This window comes from Stylophora pistillata, chromosome 1 (genome assembly GCF_964205215.1).
Source record: "Stylophora pistillata chromosome 1, jaStyPist1.2, whole genome shotgun sequence".
Taxonomy (NCBI): Eukaryota; Metazoa; Cnidaria; class Anthozoa; order Scleractinia; family Pocilloporidae; genus Stylophora; species Stylophora pistillata.
The window spans coordinates 26,657,341-26,681,975 of NC_142519.1; the positions used below are offsets into that span (position 1 = coordinate 26,657,341).

At 39.4% G+C, this 24,635-nt stretch overlaps 1 protein-coding gene, 1 long non-coding RNA gene and 2 pseudogenes across 2 annotated transcripts; 3 read left to right on the plus strand and 1 right to left on the minus strand.

Moving 5' to 3' along the window:
* The first annotated feature begins 249 nt into the window (after positions 1–249).
* LOC148741875 (coagulation factor X-like) lies at positions 250–8,326 on the plus strand (annotated as a pseudogene).
* On the minus strand, positions 1,344–4,012 carry LOC148741876 (uncharacterized). The gene is made up of 3 exons (XR_015996001.1): positions 3,852–4,012; positions 3,566–3,645; positions 1,344–3,224 (listed from the first exon to the last, which is right to left on the minus strand). It is a non-coding gene; the product is annotated as an uncharacterized LOC148741876 (long non-coding RNA).
* A 988-nt stretch (positions 8,327–9,314) lies between the features above and the next one.
* LOC111320669 (prostasin) lies at positions 9,315–14,261 on the plus strand. The gene is made up of 6 exons (XM_022923330.2): positions 9,315–9,473; positions 10,065–10,417; positions 10,874–11,015; positions 12,880–12,909; positions 13,111–13,436; positions 13,633–14,261. Exons 1-6 carry the CDS (start codon positions 9,419–9,421, stop codon positions 14,104–14,106), a joined length of 1,380 nt encoding a protein of 459 aa, XP_022779065.2. The 5' UTR covers positions 9,315–9,418; the 3' UTR covers positions 14,107–14,261.
* Positions 14,262–17,952: 3,691 nt separating this feature from the next.
* On the plus strand, positions 17,953–24,383 carry LOC148741877 (uncharacterized; annotated as a pseudogene).
* Positions 24,384–24,635: the final 252 nt, after the last annotated feature.

Sequence of the window (24,635 nt, forward strand, 5' to 3'; positions counted from 1 at the left end):
CAAAGTCTGAGCCCATGGTGTCACAAAACCGCAAATATTGTAAAGGATACTTCATATAACTACAAACAAAGTGAGGTTAAGTTTTGTATGGCCAAATTATAAGGTTTTGTCTGCTGGGAAAGGGTTAAAAGAAAAAAGCTCGAATATTATCCGCCTGCGGTGTCGTTAAGTTTTCGGTGGCACAGTTTGTTAGAGCTCAGGTTTTTCATACATAATCAGTCATTTTGAATTGACTAGTAGATACCTCTGTTAAACGTTTTGCTGAGTCATACGTTCCAATGTTTTCGAAAACAAGAGTCGGGCGTTACCACTTATGTCCCAGGTCTTCCTTATGACTTGTTCGACCGCGACTGTGTAACTGAGCACAGAAAGCTGAGAAAGCTTCATGGTTCCCAGCCCCTCTCGTGGTATGAGTCTCTCGCTGTGGATGCACAGAAGTAGGCGGATTATCTTGCAATAAATGACAAGATCGAACATGATGGCGACACTTTGGTAGAGAGAGACGAGGGTGAGAACATAGCCTGGTTTGTGCCACCTCGACCAGATGCTACATCATTTTATAGTCTAACATATGATTCATCATATGCTCTCAAATTACATTTTATTTTTATTCGTGACTCGTCTTCTTATTAGATAGATATTCCTAGTTTTTCCTGATAGTTATGTTAGAACTCAACACGCATTGCTTGTTAGAATTTTTAAATAGAGGGCCACAAGTTTAAAAGTTACTTCAACTATTCCGTGCCACCCTCTCTAAATAAAGTGTATTATTATTATCATCATCATCATCATCACCATTATTATTATTATCATTATTATCATTATTATCGTTATTATCATCATTATTATTATCATGCCAAGGGTCCTTGAAGCCAAATTGTTTCACGTGTAGCAAGGTAGTGCAGAACTAGTGGGACGAGTCAAGGAACTATAACTACCAAATGAGAATCGCAAAAACGCCTGATTTGCCGATCAAACACTTTGCACAGGTTAGAAAGATTTCCTCGTGTAATTATGTATTCCTTAAGAGGCCGTGACTGTAAATATCGAGAATTGCTGGCCAGGCTAAAAAATCGAAAATTCTGATAATTTGCCTGGAAAACTCCTTTAGGGAGATATATTCAAAAGAAATATTTCAAAGTTTGAAAAATAAAATGTGTCCGAGGAAATGGGGAAAAACGAAAATTCGGGTTTTTACCTAATTAATTATGCAAAAAATACAGTAAATTGAGCAACTTTAGCGTGCTAGTACTAAAGGAGGATGTTTCGTAAGAAGTCGGGAGTGTTTTTAATTCAAAGTATAATTAAAGTGACTTTTATATGTGGCATTTTAAGGAGCTTTGGTTTAATTTTAAAATTTACATGATTTTTTAACTAAGTGCTGTCAAATGCTTGTTGCAAAAGCGAAAAATCGACCAGCTTCAAACCTTCAAAACGTGTCTTGGTATGTGTGGCATCATGTCAAACTACATGCTGGCACAAAGTTTGGTCCTTATACTAAAATAATATGTAATAAAAAATTTGGGTAATTCAGAAACGTGCCGGCAAAACATAAAGCTTTGCGACACACTGTGGCCAGAGGTCACGAATTTGCATGATGCAAATCAGTTGTAGAAATCGTACCGCCTAACGGTTCTGGTGTAGGAAGGGCTCTTTTGACGGCTTCAACATAAAATTTACAAGAATAATGACCAGTATTTAATAGCGTTTAATTCTTTTTCAAGCCAATGAGGTTTTTGTTTTTTATCTCGATACTGTCTTGAGGAAAAGCAAAATGTTTCAATTGCGTGACAATTGTCACGTTGGATCAAAGGTGAAGTTGCCGAGTAAAGCGGACACGATCCTTTATTTCGTCAAAACTCCATTCTAAAGCATCCAGTCCTATATATCTCGTTTTAAATTATTTGTATAAATTCTTTAATGAGTCTTTATCGAACAACATCTCGCCGGCCTGATCCTGTTTGACTTCAGGCTGACTGCCAAGTGCAGTTCGAAGGATACTTTTTCATTTCCGGTTTGCGCCTTTAATACAGGGACCGCGGAGCTATGGGGTTGAGTGGGCTGTAGCCCCACCAAGAACAATTTATTATTATCATTATTATTTATTTTAATCTTTATAATTAAAAAAAGTTGACAAATGTTTCCTAGGACTGAAGCGCGTTTCCGGTGATTTCAGAGGCTCTATATTTCAAAATTTGCAGGGGGGAGCATATCCCAGGACACCCTATCTAGCAGTCTTTCTGAACCAAGAAAGGCGTACTAAGAAACAGACAAAAGGAGGCTCTCCTCGGAGAGGAGGCCCCAGGACCCTCATTGATAAGTTGGCGTCAATAAGCTCACACTACGCGTGAACTAAAATAGCTCCTCCGATCTAAAATATGATCCATGGCCCCCATTTTATATCAACGTTCATATAAAACTCAATTTTTTTGATGCAGCCTTTTGCCATTTGCCTGTTAAACTGCACTGCATGAGCAGCATTTAACAAGGTCTTCGAGCAGAGCGATGTAAGATGTCTTTTTTCTCTGATCAACCGCAGGTAACATTTTAATTTAACTGCTCAAACTGAATAGACCCCTTAGCATTTGACAAATTAAACTCTTCTTCCATAGCGACCAGATCTTCCTCAGTTACAGCTTGTGCGCAGAGGGCTGTCTGCTGTTTCACTTTTGGTGCCATTCTGGAAAAAATGAAGCTACTTGTTGAGTCGCCAAAAACTCGGAGACACTGAACAAGCGCTTCCCTTTCGATCCCTTTGCTCTCCTCATTTCTGTTGCAACCATTTCCGCGTCGACCTTTTTGCCACTTTCTTGTTTGATGGTAAATCTAACAGTCAGATATTCTCGTTGCTTTTCGTTAAACCGGTAAGCTTTCTTAACTTGTTTGAAAGCGAAGCCTTCAGTGCTGCGAGGACAGGTTTCAGGAGGTAGAGGAATAGTTGGCACGGAACTTGAACCTTCCTCGAGCCTTGCGGCATATTTAACCTTCGCTTTATCAAGAAATGTCTCCCTTTCAACCGTCTTTGTGCATGTTCCGAACGCGAGATGCTTTTCCAGAGAAGAATGCCTTTGGAAACTACGCGTGCCGCCCTCTTTTGGACGTGGAAACACTTGAACATCGTCTTTCGCTTCACGGCCAGTAGGATTCACTTAGTAGGCTCTTTAAGTTTTCTCCTTGGGGCGATCTCTTTAAATTCGCCGAGGGAATATTTTGGTAATGGCGTTCTGTGGAAAATAATAACATGAAAGATGATTAACGACAAAATCAAATACACCTAAAAATTGTCCAGAGCGAGATTTGGTGCGTTTCCCACAGCGAAAAAAGCGTTAGGAACAGCTTGTGCACTGCTACCTTAATGAAGTAAAAGTTTCTTTTTCCAGTATAGCGTTCGAAATAAAAAAAACTTGAAATAAATTTTTATAACAAAAACTGGCGCCAGGTTTGATGTTTTCAAGTGACCTGGATTTCAAGCTTTCCCTCGCTGAATTTTTCAGTCTCAAAACTAAAGAGAGATCATGCTACATTATAGCTAGAAACTGGAAAGAGATTATAACGTAAAGTTTACCATTTGTTCCTTCCAAAGAGATGCATTTGCCGGGGCCTTTATCAAATGTCTGCCACACCCTCATTCCACCAGGATAAAATCTGAAATTGTTCAGTAAACTAATGTCATTAATCTTGTTTTGCGTGGGGGAACAGTTTCGCGTTCCCCGAGACTGTCTAACACTAGTCACTACACAAATCCCAGAACTTGCACCACAAGCCCCCCTCCCCCCCCCCAAGAAGAGAAGCAAAGCTACAGAAACATCGTTTTCTTTTTATGCTCTGTGAAAAACCACGCACGTGTTTACCTTTAAGAAAAAGACCGTGATTACATCATAGAGAATTATCGCCCAGACTGCAACATGGTATAATTGTTACCGTGACATAAGTTCTTTTTATCAATTTTTGTGATAGAAATGTGGCCCTTTTTCCGAAAAAGATAAGAGTAAATAGCATAAAAAATAGTTGGGCTGTTATCTTAGCTGAAAAACTACACAGCAGAAGCTTGCGGTGTTGCGTGACTTTGTTTACCCGCACAACATTTCTCAAGATATGCAAGATATTTCAAAAGAAATATTATCGCAGTTGCAGAAAACGTCGCTATTCAACTAAGAATAATGTCGATAATAAACAACTAGTCAACATTAATGGTGAAATATACAGCGGCCCTATCTGTAGTTAGGTGTAGGTAGTGCTGTTGAAATAGCGAGTCAACAATAACAAAGTCTTGTGCAATTCAAATTAACAGAAAATTTCGTATCTACACATCAATTTACAGCCCTCTTCAGCAATGTCTATGGATTTTTTATTGTATAATTTCATATCATTTCCATATCAAATAATTGTTTCAACCATCTTTGACTATCTTGTTTTCTTCATAGCTCTCAAGTACGATTTCTAGAACTGATTTGTATCATGCAAATTCATGACCTTGGCCACATTGCGTCGTAACTCTTGTATTTTTCCGGCACTTTTCTGAATTACCCAACTCTTTTATTTCATATTATTTTAGTATAAGGACCAAACTTTGTGCCAGCATGCATTTTGACATGATTTCTCACATACCAAGACGCGTTTTGAAGGCTTGAAGTTGCTCGAATTTTCGCTTTTTGCAACAAGTGTTTGAGAGTACTTTGTTAAAAAATCTTGTAATTTTTAAAATTAAACCAAAGCTCCTAAAAGTGCCATAAATAAAAATCAAATGAATTATATTTTCAAGTAAAAACATCCCCGATTTCTTACGAAACATCCTCCTTCAGTACTAGCACACTAAATTTGCTCAATTTTACTGTATTTTTTTGCGTACTTAATTAGGTAAAAAGCCGAATTTTCGTTTTTCCCCATTTTCTCGGAAACATTTGATTTTTCAGACTTTGAAATATTTTTTTATAATAGATCTCCCTAAAAGGGTTTTCCAGGAAAATTATCAGAATTTTCGATTTTTCAGCTTGGCCAGAGATTCTCGATATCTACAGTCATGGGCTCTTAAGTACCTGTGTTGCACTTTATTCCTAATGAACTTGTTTAAAAGCAATAGCGCTTGATTGAGTTGTGTGACCCTAACAAAACCGTCATGGCCGAGCGAGTCACTTATTGAACATACGATTCTATAAGATATAGTCCTCAAATCGACCAATTACCATACAGAAATCGCCTAAGCAAGAGCACATGATCCTATTCAGAATAGGAAAATATATCGGACGTTTGATTAAAAGTAAAAGCATAAGAAATTCTTCCTTTACAGGTTGCGTGGAATGCCTCGATGAAGATAGGAGTTGGAAGTGCAATTTCTTAAATTTATGGTTTTATATCAGTGGCTCGATATTCCCCCAGGGGTGGAGAGCCTTCATCAAAAATGTCTTTCCTAAAGGTATTGATCATTATCAAGGGAAACTATTTTGAGCACAATCCTTTATATTAACATTATGCAATATCCGAGTAGCTTTTGACTAATACATTTTAGCTCTACGAAGTCAGCTCAAAACTAAACAAATAAACAACAATGAGAAGTGGCAGTTATGCGAAAGAAAAGTCTGCCCCCTGACTTCGATCATTTTGATGGTCTCCCTTAAAAGGAGGGAAATGATACCTGTTGTAGATCAATCAAGTTGACTGATCTACAGGAGGTATCATTTCCTTTCAGTACACTCCTGAGCATTTCTGCCAAATCGTCTTTGTCTTATCTTTGTGATTTACAAAAGGTATCCTTTCCCTTCAGTGCACTCTTAAGAATTTCTGCCAAACATACATTCGGAAATTTAACGAAATGAGTACATCAGTCAACAAAGATTTTTCGTCAAGAATTTAAGCACCCTCCACCAAAATCAAAGCAGGTACCCGTACTACAAGGAACTCGTTATCATTATAAACTTTTACTACCCTTTCAAGAATTTGATTTCAACTTTTCTTTACAAATAATAAGTCTGACTACCTCATAGTGGTCATTCAGATTACAACCTGTTTGTCAAATCCTTTTATAAATCGGCGCATTACTCTTATTAAAAGAAACAGATTTTACATCTCCACCTTCAACGCCAAAACCGACCATGTTAGGTACGTTTTCTGACATACTGCGGACTTTTCTCCTTATTAATTAAGTAACAAGCTGAGCTGAAGCATTTATCAACCCTGATTGTCACTTGTCTTGCAGTAGTGTACATGGTCAACTGGTTCCAGGTACGACAGCAAGAATAAGAGAATTGTAAAGTAACCATCGAAGTCAACCATTCAAACACTAAAAGTGCCAATCATTGTCATCCTTCCCTTGTTTCAGAGGAGTATATCGACCGTCTTCTTCCACTTTAGATAAGATAACAAGACCCCTGTAACAGTTCTTTTGCAGAGGAGACTAATCTTGCTTTGTGGTGTCGATCTCTTTTAATTTGTTGCCGTGTGAAAGATGAAAAAGTGTTCATGAAAACGAATGCCCGAAATGTTTACGGTTTTCTTGAAAACTCTTTGACATGTCTCGCGGCTCCTCGTAAATATGTTGTTATCGTGTCTTGAGGGGGGACAGGAAACTCAGCCTTCCAAAATGAAAGCTCTCCTCTTGATAGCGATGAAGGCACGATACACAGTCTAACATTCATATAACCAGCCTTAGAAAGATTTTATTAATAAGCCATAAAGTTTTTGACAGGTATTCGTTTTCTGTTGGTTTTAAGTGGCATAAAAAGATACAAACAACTGTTACATGATGGCCAATTCTGTGATTTAATCTGTGCTGAAATGTAAAAACTCTTACTTACACTTTACTCAAAACGCTTTAAAAATTGACAAATCAGTAGTTAGAACAAAAACCTATGGAAGATATTACCTGTGGAATTGTCAAAAGGAGAGGGCCGACAGATAATGAAGATATTAAGCCAGGATAATTCCCTTGGCAAGTGGGCTCCACATATCAGAACCGACTGGGGAAGTCAAACCTGTTTTGTCGCGGATAGAGAGTGGTTTTTGACAGCTGCGCATTGCTTTGTACTCCATGTAAATCCATTACATTGAAAGTCCTCCTGGGTGAATCTGATGCTCAGAACGAAAACGGTCGAGAGGTTGTTGCGAAGGCTTCTTGAGTGATTAGACATCCACTGCATATAAAGAACACCAAAGATTGCGGTAGTCAAGTTAAAAGCGCCTCTTAAAGACTTCAATGACTACTTGATGCCAATTTGTTTACCGCATCAAACAGTGTCGCCCTTTTAGGTGGTGAAATTTGTACTGTGACCGGTTCAGGACTAGATTACTATTTGGAAAATGCTAAGAATAGGGGTTTTGCATGGCAGCCATGTTTCATGGCAGGAACAATGAAAATATTTTGCATAAGGAAGAAAATTTTTTCCTATGGGAAAAATAATCTATTGTTCCTGCCATGCAACATGGCTGCTGTGCAAAACCTCTATACGCTTCGAGCAATCGATGTTCCCATACTAGCTCCTGGAGAATTTCGAACGAGTGTCCGTTGGTTAACAGACAGAAAGTCGTATTAAGGATACACGGAAAGGGTTCTGGACACTTGTAAAGGCGATAGTGGTGGACCTCTCGCATGCTACAGTAAGAGAAAGTTTTACTTGGGGGGAAATGTCAGTGAAGGTAAAAGATGTTCGCCCGCCAAACATTTATACAAATGGGAAATATCTCCCCAGCCCAGGATTATTCACATATCGAAAACTTATTAGAGTTTGAATTTTCATCTAACATACTTACAACTGTGGGTCATTCTCACTAAACAGTTCTCCCTTTTAGAGGAATTACTACGATAGACAACCTAAATAAGTAAGAATAAAAGCTAAACAAAGTTGTTGACATTATTTCAGATACTTAAGACACCTTCATTTTGAACTGTGGAAGGTTTAAAAAAGAGAAGACTGGTTCCTTAATGAACTCTACGAGAGTGGTCATCGCTAGGAAAGAACTTGAGCTGATGAAAATTTTCAGCTATATATTAATTGGGTTGGGGTGGCAGGTTTTTTTTTTTTTGTCATAAGAATTGATCACATTTGGTTACCTGAGGCTCCTTCTTACCCGAACACACAAAGTACTGCTTTTCAATATTTGTGAAATCAAAAGAATTAAAGAGGAAAAATCAGTATAGGAAGTGATCCGTCTAATAATGTAAAGGATATCTTTATACAATAGTGGCGCAGTGAGAACAAGTTATCGCAAGGGCCACAATGTTTTCTTGCTCAGGGCTCGCCCTTGATCTGTGACGGAATGCTCCTTAGCTGAATACTCACTGCAGATGCATGAAGCAGAAATTATACAGGCCAATATAATCTTTATTTCCTTATTCCGACGACGGAGTCTAAACTCTTCTTTCATAAATTGAAAACGTTTCTTTCTCTTGGTTCATTTTCCTATCGTAGGTGTGGTCATGTGACAGAATGGGAGGCGACAGAATAATTGGATGCTTGTGGATGCCTCCCTCCATGGTACCACGTTGCTTGTCCTTTTGCTAGAGGAATTAAGTAATTGTATTGTGTTTGTAGACATTTTTCAACGTGCTGTTTCTTAGATTGAATGCTCAATCTAAGGAGAATTCTACGGACAATTTAAGAGTGTGAGGTTAAAAAGAAGGGAAAACGATAGATATCCTCACTACTTTTTACTTTGAGTCCGAAATTCTCATGTTATTTTTCATTTTAAAATCTCATAACTCGTGAATTCTTAAGAGAAAAATATATTTATCAACATTGTGTAACAAGTGATGCGTTCTTCAGAGTAAGTAAGATCGTAAGGATTGTGTAAACCTAACATCAAAACTTTTTTTATTTCTGGATCATAATAACGAGAGATATCATTTCCTAAATGCGCCACGTCGCGAAATACGAGTTTTTTCAGGACGACCAAAATTTCCTCCAAGGAAAAATAAACCTTAAACAAAAACTAGGTCATTTAAGGAGAAAAACACCAAAATGTAAAGATGAGCCAGAAAGAAGCGTAGATGTTTAGGGATGGTAAGGGAAAGATTTGTCATGGATTGAAAGGCTGAGCTTTTAAGAAGCTTCAACCGTATTATTAAAGTTCCCTTAACTTTTGCACAACCCGCGTTGCTTAAGATAGGAGGGGAAGTGAACATATGGTTGCAGATAAAATTTTTGCCATCACCATTTTTAATGTAGGAAAAAAATTTTCGTGAAGCCGGAAAATCTCATGAGTTCACCTGCTACTTCATAATTGAAGATATGGGAGTGTCCTATGTTGTGAAGCGTACAGTTTTACCGTGTAATACCGGTTGTTCTTTCACACCAAGACCTCGCCAAATCAGGTAATGATTGCCGGTTGTTTCCTATAAATGCAACTTCAAGCCTGAGAAGATCACAAAATCAACTAGAAGGTTGGAAGGAAAAGAGAAGAACTGAAAAGGTGTTAGACATTCGACATGCACCTACTTCATTTATTTGCATTTATATTCTGTGCCTCTCTTCTTTGTGCAGGTAAGTTACTTGGATCTAAAAGCTGTTTTAGACATGTTAAATATTACAAATTTTCTATTGCGTTCGAATTATATCTCACAGAAGCGCAAAAGGGCAAAAGTCATATCTTGACATTTTATGATTTAATTTTGTTTTCGGAATTGCATTTGTGTCCTTCAAACCTCAACCAAGTTACAATTCTCTACCAATGTCCTAAAGTTTGGGGCTGTCTTTCTGTAGAACTCATTCGTCTATCATGTCACCTTAGCTTTAAGACAAAGATGCGAGGGTATTAACCAATTAACAAAGGACTCAATTGGCCAAGCCGCACATTCACAACATTTATTTGTTTTGTAATATTTTTGTAGGTGAGGTGACAGTATCTTTACAAAAAAACTGACATGAAATTTAAGAATGACTTCTGTTCTCTCAAGTGCGAAAGTACATCCAGGGTTTTCAAATTGAAACGCCTTCGTCCGCGATTGGAAAACAAGATGCTTTGATTTTAGTTGTTTAGATATTGGAAAATTTTAAAACAACAAAATAACCCGTAGTTTTTGTATCATCTTAAGATTACTGCATCAGTAGCTAATTTTGTTTTTTTTTATTAAGGGGTTAGCGGTTATGATGACTTTGGCAAAACCTGTGTTTTGTCTCACAATGGTCTCAGAAAACTTCACGGGGCCCAGCCTGTCGCTTGGTCGGAAGAGTTAGCCGAGGAAGCCACGAAATGGTGCGAAAAACTCGCTATACAGGACCAACTAGAAAACGACAACAGAACAATGGACTCAAAAAACGAGGGAGAAAATATTGCTGCTACGTCTGCCACTGGTTCAAAAAGTGAGGGTCCCAGTCCTGAACTGTGTGCTATGGCTGTCGACCAGTGGTACTCGGAAATGACGAACTACAATTATGAGACAGGATTGCCTAATTCTCCCGGATTGCCTATCAAGCATTTTGCTCAGGTATTCGCCGATAATTTCCTATCTGTAATGCGCCACAGTATGTCGCCCAAAGCGAAAACTCTTGTCTCTCGGCATCATTTAGCGTTCTTAAAATGTCTTCAGTTTATCAGTATAAATGTGACCATGTCAACGGGTCAGGAAAGCTCATTGCTAAATTCACCTTACAAGTTGGGGAAACCCGTGATCCTGTGCTAATGAAATAGGAAAGGGTTTAAAAATTAGGAGTTACCGTAGACAGTATTGTGAGCTTTTTATTGCTTTAAAAAAATTATAGGATGGATTTTTTCGACATGTGTTTCTTAAAGCAGAATTTATGATAGATGACAGATTTTTAAATGTATTCGTTAGATTTCTAAGGCAAACGAAGCACCTTTTCACATCAAATTCATATTTATAAATCCAATCCGTGTTTTTAAAAGACTCCAATGGAAATGTTTATTTTTTCATTGACTGAAGATTGTCTGGAACAGTACATTTGAAATTGGTGCTGGAACTGCTCGATCCTCAGCTCATGGTGACATTGTCTGCGTTCGCTACAGTCCGCGAGGAGCTGAAGGAGACCCTGATACGTTTAAAGCAAATGTCTTTCCTGCAGAGGGTAGGTTGAAATACTGTAATTAACACCTGTAGTTATTGTGACGATGGCTGGAGGTTTATTAGTTACTTCAACAAAATATATCGTGAGTCACGAAAGCTTAAATGTTCCATATGGTTGCCACGAAAGCTACAATAGCCAGAGACGTTCCGGCAAAAAAAAAAAATTGCTTCACAGGTTTAGGAAACCCTTTATTCAAACCATTATGGAATAGATCAAACTTTTACATAATAGGACAAATTAAGGGAAAAAAAGAGAGATTATTATCTGCTCATGTGTAATAATAGTATTAATAGTAATGATAAATGATACTAATAATTCTCTACTACTACTAATATTAATAATAATAGTAATGATAATAATAATACTAAAAATATTTTAATATTAAAATAACCTGTTCAAGAACGAGGATCCAACCATAGAGCTGATGCACCAGTTTCAAGAGCGCTCAGTAAAAAATAGGACATAGTTCTATTATCAAGGAGGCTTTGAAGTATGGGAAAGAGCTTGAAATATCGCTAAATTTGGTCTACCCTAACCCTACATGCTGATGCTGATGCTGATGCTGATGCGCCAGTTTCAAGAGTGCTCAGTAAAAAATAGGACATTGTTCTATTGTCAAGGAGGCTTTGAAGTATGGGAAAGAGCTTGGAATATGGCTAAATTTGGTCCACCCTAACCCTACATGCTGCACTGAGGATGGAGATGAGATCCCGGGTACAAAAATCAATTAACAGCGGTTGAAGCGAGCTCAGCAAGAAAGGCTGAAGGAGGACGTGTGAAGTCAGAGTTGGCAAGGGAAGGTGATCGCATCGAGATGGAGTGACCGAGCTGAGTAACGGGTGTTTTCACTGGCTTTGTAAGTGGAAGTCCAGTCCAACGCATGTGATTGCCGGTACCTATGAGCTGTACGAGCAGATGCTCATTGCACGTATCTATCAGAGTAAAAACACAAGAACTGCTACAGTGCGTGACGTGCAATGCAGACTCTGCGACAAAGTGCAAGAGTCGGTAGCACGTATTCTGACTCAATGTTCCGCGCCTGCGCAGAGCAAATATCTCCACACGCGTAATTTCCGTACTAAAGATTCTGTTCTATGAGATGCTCTATGATGTAGAACTCTTGGACACTGTACCACCCTGGTGCTCCACGATCGGGCCAAAACCTCTCTACGAAAGCGCAGATGTACAAGCCTTTTGGGATGTCCCGCTGTACGCGGACCAGATGGTAGTGAGAGCCAACCGGATAGATGTTAGGGTTGTGAACTACAAGCGGAAGATTTTCACCATTTTAGAAATGAGTTGTCAATGGGCGGAGAACAAAGCTGCGAATGATCAGGATAAGACAGAGAAGTATGCCACCTTGAGGCTGGAACTAAACCAATAGTTCAAAGTATACGCGCAGACCAGCACAACATTATCCTAAATGTACTGGGAAGGTACTCCGAAGGACTCGAGAGACCTGTTTAACATACACAAGTCTACACTGCCATATAATAATGATAATAATGATAATAATAATAATGATAATAATAATAATGATAATAATAATAATGATGATAATAATAATGATAATAATAATGATAATAATAATAATGATAATAATAATAATGATAATAATAATAATGATAATAATAATTATAATGGTAATAATAGGAGTAGCAGTGGACATTCCACGAGATGGTTCTTCTCGTCCAATGTTTATATTCCTTTGAAAAAAAAAATGATCCCGTAAGGACCATCGCATATTCATTGGCGTGACAACAAATCGACAAGCTTAAAAGGTCTATGAAATATTCTTTTAAAAACAAAGGAAGCTTGAGAGATATGTGCATTTGACATTTTGAATTATCTGCTTCAATCCTAGGTACTCTTCCAAGCATCCCCACAGAAGAAGGTAAGCAGTTTTTTTTTTTTTTTATTATCATCAGATGAGCTTTTGAGAGGCGTATCCTCAATGTATTTGAAACTGTGATGTATTTGAAACAGTTGCCTTATCTGAGAAAGTGATGACTTTTTTTACCCATTACGGACCACATGACCGGTGATCATTAAATTGCATAATTCAAAATTTAAAATTCACTTAAATCCCTCACAGGGACCAAATCTTTTGGTGCTCAACAAACTGGACAGACGGGAAAGTATAGTGGGAGTATTACCTGCGGTGTCGGTAAGAGGTCTCGCATCGTCGGTGGGGAGCAAGCGAGGCCCTCTGAGCTTCCCTGGCAGGTTGGCTTTAGATATGAGAGTCCTTACGGCAGAACGAACATTTTCTGCGGTGGAACTCTCATCGATGAGAATTGGGTCGTGACAGCTGCCCACTGCTTTCAAAAGCCAAATAATGGTATGACGCTTAAGGTCATACTTGGAGAATTTGATACACAAAACGAAGAAGGAAATGAGGTGATAATCCCTGCAAAAAAGGTAGTGAGAACTTTGTCATCATTAACTTGATATTTAGACGAAGATGATAGCATTGACGACCTAAGTGCTGGAACATTATTTTGAAAAATGCTATTATTAGATTATCTGGGAAATAGCAGCCGGGGGGATGCCGATAAAATACAGTTAAAACGATAAAAAATGATTATCAAGAGGTGTCAATAATTTATCTTTTCAGGTCATCAACCATTCTAGATACAACAAACGGACAAATGATAACGACATAACTCTGGTAGAGTTGAGCTCAAAAGCACCATTCAGCGACAACATAAAGCCAATCTGTATGCCTACAAGTAGCACCGATTTTCCAACTGCAACCATGTGCACCGTGAGTGGCTTTGGCACAATTCGGTCCAGCGGACCACAGTCCAGGTATCTTTTGAAAGCAAATGTCCCACTTGTCGACCACCAAGAGTGCAAACGAAGCTACCGGTCACTTACGGAAAACATGGTCTGCGCTGGATACAAACAGGGGGGAATCGACTCCTGTCAGGGGGATAGTGGAGGCCCTTTAGTGTGCCCCCAAAACGGAAAATTTTACCTGACAGGGGTTGTGAGCTATGGCATCGGATGTGCCAGACCAGGGTATCCAGGCGTGTACGCAAAGGTTAAAAACTACCTGGACTGGATCGAAACGACAAAGAGTGGTTAGTTAGACTGGATACGTAATGCTATGAGACACAATTTGAATTAAATTTATGATCACTTCAACGAAAGAAAACACTCCTTCAGTTTAAGGTGAACATGTAATCAGGTGAAGTTCCGTTGAATGTACGTAAATTAAACCATGCAAAAACCTTTCTATAACGGAAGTTGACAGTTATTTTAGACTATTTTTCTGAGATTACAGATGTTTTAAAACATCATAATGCATCGTGTTTCAACCTTTGAACCTCTAGGAGTGATTAGCACCTAATTTCCCCTTTCAGTGTCACCTCTAAATCAAACATTAAGATCACAACAATTAAGGACTTAATCCCCTTAAAACTTCATCATCAATTTGATCTAAAGTTCAAAGGGCTTAAAACATAATGATAAAAAAAAAAACCTAGAGTAAGGCTGGTTCGATTGTACTAGTTGGTGATTCCACTCCTTGTTTGCCATAAATCGTGACCAGGTCAGAGAGCTCTTGTTAGAAATGACTGTGTCCAGCATTGATTTGCATGTTTACTCGTGGGTCTTCAATGAAAAGTACAGAGATTGATCTTTGCGTTTAGTTCGAATATCTTTAAAGCAATTATCCTAATTAGTGCCTCTTCTTTTCGTATTGAAAAATAACGGAGATTACCTACAGCCGAAAAATTACCAATTTTTTTTACTGCGTTACAGGCAAGTGAAAGCAGACTTCAAAATAAATCTATTTTCAGTTGTAACTTGAAGCAGGCACGCCCCGCGACTGATTTTAAAATCAAACTTGGAAAGGTTTATGAAAACGACATTTAATTAAACCCCTCTCTGTCCTTATTATCACCTCCTGTTGAATATTCAGATTAATGGCTTCACTAGGGGTGGGTTGTTAATTGAGACAAAGACTTTTTGTAGAGGTTCCTTGGAGTGCAACTGAAAAAAAAAAAAAAAGGAAAAAAAGTGCGCCGTATAATACCGGTTATTAAACCCACACCCGCTATTTGCGGAGCACGTGTCACATATTTCTATGTGTTACAGGATGTTCCAGCCCAAACGTACGCCTTAAATTCCTCTAGATGATTCACTCGCGTGTATAAGCTAACATTCTACCGATTATTTATTTTATCTATTTGTTTTTTGTAATTATTGATTATGCAATAACATGTTTCACAACAGCTATAAGTCTGTTTCTACTGTGTTAAAAGACCTAAATTAGCTGTTGACCCGACAGGCTCAAATTCGATTCACTTCATGTGGCGGAGAGCATTTCAACTGGGACTAAATTTCAACGAATTTCTTGTGGTTGACTGGTAGCCTCTAATTTGGTGCGTGAGAACGGTAGTGCGAGGATTACGGATTCCAAGACACCAGTTAGTGTAATTTCAATGCGATTCTTTGTCCTACCTTTGCGAAAATAAATTTAAATAAATATCTTTCTTTATAGGAATGATATAAATACTCGTAGATAACGCACATGGCTTTGTCTCAGACAGCTTTTCCTTTCCACATGTAGGGTTATTAAGCGCCTCAGATTGCTCTGCTAGATGATTTCGATCGCGCGGTTCCTTCTTATTGTGGTTTTCTTTCTGGTCGGGGAATTTCCTAGTGCAAGGTCGGCCACATGCGACTTTGACGATCACTACCGCACTGAACAGTCCTCCCTGGGTAAGGCGGTTATCGGATTCACCTACCGAACCCCTGGGAATAGCACTCCTCTCGGGTGTTACAAGCATGTGAAGCGGACTCTATTTGCCAAAGTATCAATTTCTACGTGATCACAAAACTGTGAATTCAACAACCGCACGAGGGATGCTCCCCCAGGTCATTTCCTTGAAGATAACCATCGACTCTACTTGAAACGAATTACAAATCCAGGTAAAGTGGAATAACCCCAATGTAGCTTTTCTGATGTAATTTTTTGTCGTCAAACAGTAATTCAGTACCAAACGGACTTAGTGGTGTGCAACTTGGAGAGAAATCGCGCCAGTAAGTTCTACCTCGCCGATCAAGAAGGAAGGACGCAGTTGGACAAGTTTTAAGTTCCAAGCACGACTACCCTTTACTTGTCTCACTCTAGGACCAAATGGCATCAAGACCGTATTATTTGTAATAAGTGGTGAACTAAGGTTGGATACATATGTCTCATTTAACGTTTTGTTGTGTAGGATCGCTGAGTATTTTTGTGAGTTGTGCCATCTTTTGACGAGCCCGTAGGGCAAGTCAAAATACAAACAACTATTAAAAATACTCAGCGATTCTACACAACAAAACGTTTAATAAGAAATTTCTCAGCCAACACGCCAAATTTTTATTTCAGTGCGGGCGAATTTCGTGGATATTTATTTACGGGAGTGCGTGACAGAAGTCTGCGAAGCGGAACGGGATTGGGGCGGTATTTTCTTTTATGGTCGTCTACTTGTTTTTCTTCGTTCGATTCATCTAATAAGCTTGCATCAATATTCGTTAGCCACTCCGATTCTTCGTCGTCAGAGAAATAATTAAATTGTCCGCCATTTTTTTTTCCTAATTTCAATCCAACTCGTCGCTTGTCCATAGTAGCCGAAAACTGTCCCCTTGAAACGGATCTTCTGGAATAAACAAAATAGTCAATTTAATCAAAAAACAAATCCGCGCTACAGAGCGGGAGTCAGCAAAAAACTTATTTAGATTAAGAAATGCTTTGCTATACTATCATCAGTTACGCTGGGATCAATTAAAGAGCTTCCTGCATCCTCCTGCCAAGAGATAAAAGAGAGTGAAGGCGACTATTATATGAACGGTTACTATTGGCTGAAACCAGTTAAAGTATAGTAAAAGAAAAGTACAAATTTCGTGGACTTCTTCATCTCTAGAAGCATTCACACTGGTAAAATCGTGACCAAACATATAAAATTTTTCATAAATTTAAAGTCAATCTTTCAAATCATTTTCCTAATCAGTTTCTATAGAAATGAAGCCAACAATTAGGAGAGCGAGACAAATGATATGAATCTTTTTTCTCGAATTTCTATTTAACCATCGACCTTCAACAGCTTAAAATGATCTGTAAACTTTTATTTCAACTGTCGAAGACGGAAACACGAGAGTAGGCAGAGTTGAAAGGTTTACAGTTCCCAATACTTCTCGATATTTGATCACTGCCTGCGGAGCACGAAGCGGAACTCACGGCTACAATTAAGGATATCGACCTGGGACATACTTTGGTGGAAGAGGTGCCAAGATAAAAGGAATTTTTAGCCTCTCAAAATAGAGTGTTTTAGTCCTTGTCGTGGGAAAGAGAGGGGGTAATTCAGTAGAGGTGAAAGGGGAATGGAAACCAGTAAGACAGCAGCTGAATTGGGTTTGTCAGTAGAAGATAATGTCGGCACCGTGGGAGGGGGAGGAAGTTTCATTTACACAGTAATAGGGGAATTACAACTTTTTATGTCAGCCGGAGGGGGAGGGGGTGCTTCTGAGGGATTTCATGGCGTAGATGGTCAAGCTGGAGAAGGCGGTACTTAATCGAACAGTTATAGCTCATAGGGCGCGATAAAAGGGGGAACTGGTGGTTAATCCGGTGAGTGTAATGCTAATAGTGGGAACTGGCACGGAGGAGCAGGCGCAGGCTCGTTCGGTGCAGGGTGTTAAAAAATGTATGGCGCCAACGGCGATGGTGGGGGATCATTTGACCGTACCTGGGCCGGAGGACATGCAGGTTGGATGAATACCGGGAGCAACGGAGGACCGTTCCCAGGGGCTATGAGTGGTTATGGAGGAGGCGGAGGAGGCGCAGAAGATAATGGAGCATCAGGTGGAGGTGGGGGGATCTTTTGGGGGCGGAAGCGGCATATGAAGTAAGCAAGCTGGGGGTGGGGGCTCGTATTGCGGTGGTGAAAGCTGTATAGCTGTTACTGGTAGAAATCTGTTTGATTATAGAGTGATAACTATTGAAGAAATCTCAGAATAGCATCCCGTGGGCTGTTCTTTGTATAAATGGGCCTCTCATTAGGTAAAATGCAGCAGTTTCTTGCGGTAGTTATGGATATCGCCTTCTGCCTTGAAAGTCATATTCTGGGACTCAAGTTATTACACTCAGGCTAGAATATCCAAAAATGTCACATTTTTGCAAGAAATGTAACATTTTTTGTAAGGTACTTTACCTTAGTTACTCTGCAAAATGTAAACGACTGATAAGAAATTCTTAAAGCCAGTTTTTGTCGCACATACTTATCGTCACAACTGACCTGTCAGACTGATCCTTTTACACGAACAATTCTTCCTTATGAGTGAGTTGTCTCTTTTTGCTTTCTTACACTAAATTCCATTAGATCAGCGGCTGAAAATCATTGGTTTGGCCAGACAGCTCTGATCGATGAAGAAGTTATTTCACCGAGCTGTCTTTTCAGATAAATGTGGAAGTGTCAGTGATAAGCATTGAGCTTTCTGCTCAATCTCGTGTCCTAAATCATCGCGACTTCTGCTTAGCCTGCCCCTCTCCACCTTGACTTAAAGGAAGTGGAAAATATTTTTTTCCTTGAGCTGTGACACAACTATGACCAAATTTTCTTAATAAATTGAAAATTGAAATAATTCTGATCAGACAGTTCTGATTAGTGGTTAACGATTTTATTAGACGAGTCTGCTTAACAGGCTCATTGTTTATATAGTTTCACCCAATTTCGTAAATGTGTTTTCATGTACTTCTTGCTATTCTAAAGTGAGTGAAGTAAGCGAAGAAGAACCCGAGTCCCCGATAATATCGCCCTTTTCGCACTCAGTGTTTTCGGTTTCCATGATTTCAAGTTTACGATTTCTCAAAGTATTCCTTGGGAATACTCCTCTTTCGCTTGTTGTTGTTTCCTCAAGTCGTAGATGTATAGATGCAAGAATTAGTTATAAGTCACGAAGATAAGTTATGAAATGGTTCATCGACATCCTCTTTCTCTAAACTTGCCATACTGACGTCGAATATTTCGTTAAGTTATTTTCTTTGGCACTTCACCATTGAGGGGTAATGTGATAACATCTTCAAGCCAACAAATTCATGATTTAATAATAATAATAATTATAATGATAATAATAATGGACTAGATGGGATCAGATGTGTGATGAGGGAGATTATCCCGGAGCTACCAAAGGGACCTTTTGAGTTATACGCAGAGCAAGCTAAGAAAGTGATATTAAAGAAGAGGAACTGGAGTGCCCCAGGCCCAGACCGCATTGTGAACTATTGGTGGAAGAGAGTGAATGTTGTCCATGACGGGATAGGAGAGCATTTCAGGCTATAGCGCAGGGAGACCAAGAGATTCCGTTATGGTTCGCTGGGGGAAAGTCTTCGCTGTTACCAAAAGAAGACGAGTTTACGAGCGCCAATCAGAGGCCTATTATATGCCTCAACACTATCTACAAGTGGTTCACGTCATATGTATTGAGGCCTGCAGACAGTCATTTGGTAGATAACGATTTGATGGAGAGAGAACAGCGTGGGGAAAAACAGAATTGTAGTGGGACAATAGGCAATTTACTTATTGACCGTATGGTGTGTCTTGATAGTCAGCGTGGGCGACGAAATGTAAGCATGGCGTGGATCGATGTCCGGAAAGCCTACGACTCGGTAGACCATAGCTGGCTGAGGGAAATGTTTAGCTTACATCGCTTTCCTAAGTGGATAGGGAGATTGATAGCGAGACTCAGCGATAAATGGCGGAACACCAGGATAGTTATTAGAACCCAGGAGGGCTTGGAAGTGTCACAGAGGATATCTTTTCGCCGAGGTCTCCCCCAGGGAGATGCCTTGTGTCCCAAACTGTTTACTCTATGCCTAAATCCCATCGCCTGGAAGTTGCGGGCAACAGAACGCTATCGTCTGTCTAAACCACTGAATGCAAAGATCACTAACCTATTGTATGTTGACGACCTGAAGGTTTACGCTGCTTCGGAAGGAAAGTTGGAAGGAGTGTTCAGTGAGAGATGTTAAAGAGGCCATGGAAGATATCGGGCTGCATTGGAATGAGAAGAAATGTGCTGTTGCACACGTGAAACGCGGAGTACTCCAAAAGTCGACTGGAATGTTGGTAGAAGAACACGAGCTGGTGAAGAGTTTAGAGGAGGACTCCCAGTACAAATTCCTTGGTGTACTGGAAAACACTAAACAAGAAGGCACTCTAGTCCTTGAAAATGCAGCAAGGACGTATCTCCGGAGACTCTCTGTGATATGGTTTAGCCCTCTTTCAGATCATTTTAAGGCAGTTGCGATCAATGAATTCGCTCGACCAGTACTCGCATACTTTATGTGGACCCAGGTTTGGCCTACTGCAGAGCCACAGAGAATAGATAGAAATACGCGGAAGGTTATTACGGAGAATGGAGGAAATCACCCACTAGCGTCAACTGATCTGCTATATCTCTCAAGACAATCCGATGGGGGAGGATTGAAGTCGGTCGAGACAGAGTATAAGGCTACGAAGATCAAGGCAGCGGTAAAGCTTCACCAAAACGAAGATCCAACTATCGGTCTTGTAAGGCAGTTCGAGGTGAAAGCGGAGAAGAAGGGTAGGCGCTCTTTGGTCAGAGATGCACAAATGTATGCAGAGGAGCTGGGCATGAAATTAGCTTTACAGTACCCACTACCATCAGGGTCAACAGATGAAGGTGAGAGTATAGAAGGGAGGAAGATTGGACCGTGGGTCAATGAAGTTGTGCTTAACAAGCACTGTGAGAACACTCGGCAACAGAGATGGCAGGGGAAGTTAGTGACGGCAAGGTGAGAAGATGAAGATCTGGATAAAGAGTGCTTCTCGTGGCTGTGGGAGTGGAAGATGGCGCCGACGCACTTAATTGCAGGGATCAACGAGTTATATGAGTAGCTATTGCCAACCAAGCTGTACCACTCCAGGAAGACCAATACTCGGGAGGATCCAGATACCACGTGCAGATTTTGCGGGGAAGCTCAAGAGTCCGTGGCGCATGTGTTTGCGAGTTGTAGTGCACTTGCCCAGACAAAGTACCTTATGAGGCACAATGCAGCACTTAAGGTAATTTTCTTTGAGTTGATTAAGGACTACCTTCTTATAGAAACGACCCCTCCTTGGTACTCTCCAATACAACCAAAACCATTGTACGAGAACAACCAAGTTACAGATTACTGGGATGTCCCTGTATACGCGTATAATACAGAAGTAAGGGCTAACAGAGTAGATGCAAGGTTTGTAGACAAAGGAAGCAAACTCGTCACTTTACTAGAAATGAGCTGCCCTTGGACAGAAAACCGTCACCAGAAAGACCAGGAAAAGAAAAAAATTACGCTGCTCTACGCTGGGAGCTTAAAACAGCAATACCCTGGATTCGAGATACGTCAAGTCAACTTACAGGTAATTGTAGTAGTCTTAGGGGGATACGATAAGAATGTTGGAAGGAGTGTTAGAGAATTGTTAGGTGCAAAGAGAGGGAGAGAAGTCCTTCGTCAGTAGCAGAAAGCTGTCCTCAGCGCCAGTCTGAACATCGCCAGAACCTTTAAGGCTCTTAGTTAGCTTAGAACTCTCGCACATGCCCGCCAGCGAGCTACTTAAGGACTCATACAGGTTTTTATGAGGCATTATTTATTTAGACTATTGATTTTATGTGACTTTTTTCTTTTTATAGTAAATAAGCAATTTCATGTAATTTTAGTATGTAAATAAGACTAAGGCTAGCCACGGCAACGCCTAGCCTGAGTGAGTAAGATCGGCACCCAGATGTGTATATACTGCCATAATAATGGGATTTAGCAGTGGATATTCTACATTATTAAAAACTAGATCATTGGATAATGTAATTCAAGACTTTTTATTGGCTAAGCCATTATGGTATATCAGCCAATATACCATAATCTACGGCAAGCGCACGTGTCAGCTTAAAATTAAAAGGGAGCTTAAAATTTAATAAAATTTAATAATTTAATTTAATGTTTTTAATAAAACAATTATTCCACTCGCGCTTGTTGGATATGAGATGATTATAGCCAACTTGGCGCTACGCGCCTCGTTGGCTATCTATCATCTCATATCCAACGCGCGCTCGTGGAATAATTGTTAAATGTGGCTTTTCTTGTCCTCTGTTTCCAGATCGAACTGGAACATAGAGTGAGTATAGAGATTTGTCCAAATACAAAATAAGAATGATAAACGTTTGTTACTCGTCGAAATTGTTAAATTGCGTGCTTCTGAGGGTCTAATAATTAGAATAAACACTTTCCATTCTATTGCGTGTCGACAAGACCTTTGTTTTGCGCTTGTCTCACTGGCAATCTGTGAAACTTGAGGTATAGCTTGTTTCATAAAAGGACCGGGGTGTAAGGCAATGGCCGATTATACTATGATTATTTTAGTGATAATCATGGCGTTTGAAGGATTTTTTTCAAGCGATGATTTTCAGATAACACTTTTAGAAAGAAATTATTTATTAGCAGTAAACTACTACAGTTGAACGACAACCGAAAATTTTTCATAATGTGTCATCAAACATTTCCCTATAATCAATAGATTAACTTTCCTACGTATATAGGTAATATTTAATGGAAAAAGGAAACAAATGTTATTCTGGGAAGGATTTTTTGATATTTGAGTATTTGAACCAGCCCTCCATCCTCGGAGACCCAGGGGCTGTGAGTCGATATCAAATTAGGGCTGAAGAGCTCCTATGGACATAATAATAGTAATAATAATACTAATAATAATAATGATTTATCACATTTAATATAGTGCTTTAACTATTAAAATATTCTAAAGCGCTGTACAATATTAAAAGCGTTCTTAAGAAGAAAGATAAGTCTTCAACTGTACTTTAAAAAAGTCAAAGTTCATATAGTATCTAAGGCTAGATGGCATAAATAATACTAGTAATAAGAATATAAAATTACAAATTAAAAGCTTTCTTAAAAAGATAAGTCTTCAACTGTACTTTAAAAGAGTTAATGTTCCTACAGTTTCTAAGACTAGATGGCGAGGCATTCCATACTGTTGGTTCAGCATGGAAAAAGGCTCGATCACCAAAAGTCTTCCTTGTCACCCTAGGGATTAGCAGCAATGTTTCAGAATCAGACCGCAGGCTATATCTAGTTCTAGGCTTTACAACAAGTTGTTCAGATAAATATTGTGGTGCCAGGCCATTCAACGTTTTAAAAAATAAAAGCGCAATCTTAAACTCTACTCTAAACTAACATTGTCTTACAAGACTAGTTCCAAACGGTCGCTGTCGTTCTGACATCTGATTGGTGCCATAAAATCTGTGTGTTTTTCTATCCAATCAGAGTGAAGTGTGCTTTAGAGTCCTTTCGTGTGTTTTAACACGGACATAGACAAGAAGCTCATTTGCTCGCCCTGTTTGTTTGGGCCGTGCGACGGAGCTTTGCTCGAGGTGAAAAGTTTCTGTCTCAGCACAAAATGCAAGAGAAATCGATCAGATTGTCCGTAAAAATCTTACCGGAAATTATACTGAATACTTTCGCAGGTATCACAAGAGACCGTGTTTAAAGTTTGCGAGGTTCGTCTAAAACACAATGGTTGCAGGCGCTAATATGTCTCTTTAAACGTTAAACGAGATGTAAGCTTAAATCTTTCTAGATTTTTTCCATAATAATTTGCTGTTACTGAAACTTTGCCAATCTTATCAAGTTATTTCGTCGCACGGGCCACGCAGGTATGTCAAATAACTGGCGCTTACGCAGCTTTCTGCGCGCGCCAAAATCTAATCTCCTTCGGCTAGTTGTTTAAGTAAGGTTTAGGGTTTTTTTACGATAATGAATAATCCGGGTGAAAATGTTTTAGATCGTTGTCGAGTATGCTCTTCCGTTTTTATCACCGTTAAGAGAAAAAGAAATCTTAGTGGCGAGTTTATGAGAATATTTGAAGAAGTTTTCAATCAAAAGATTCTACAAGACGATGGTCTTCCGCGTGTAGTTTGCAACACTTATCGCCATAGAGTTGAAACATGGAAACGTAATTGTAAGCTTAAGTCTTCAGCCGCCATCCCTGCCGAAGTATCTCTGTAGAGGATATCTCCCCTTTCTTCACTAACATCGAGTCAGGAGGAAGAACAAATGGCCTCCAATTTCAACAAAAAGAAGGGCCTTCGAATCCCATTTGAAAATTTGCCGATAAGGCCCAAGCCGCCATCCTTGGTAGTGTCAGATACCAACAAAGAGGCATCGCTAAAAATTTCCCGTGGGCAGAGTACCCAAACAAGAAAATCAAATTGTTGCTCTTCCCAGCTTCTACTAAAGGAACATTTGTTAAGATATGCACTATGTGTGGAGACTTTTGTTTATTAGATGTGGGTAGATGACCCTGTACTAAGCTGACATTTACAATAAAGCAAGCCTGATATCGGGTGCCGTATAGGACAATATTGTTTGCTCAAAAACTAAATGCAAAAGTTAATCATATATGGCATGGATCAAATAAATATATGAATAGAATATACAGTGGAACCCCGTTAATACGACCATCTTCGGGCCATGGAAAATTGGTCGTATTAACGGGGTGGTTGTATTAACGAGGTAGGGTCACATTATGATGCAACGTGCTTTAAACATGTACA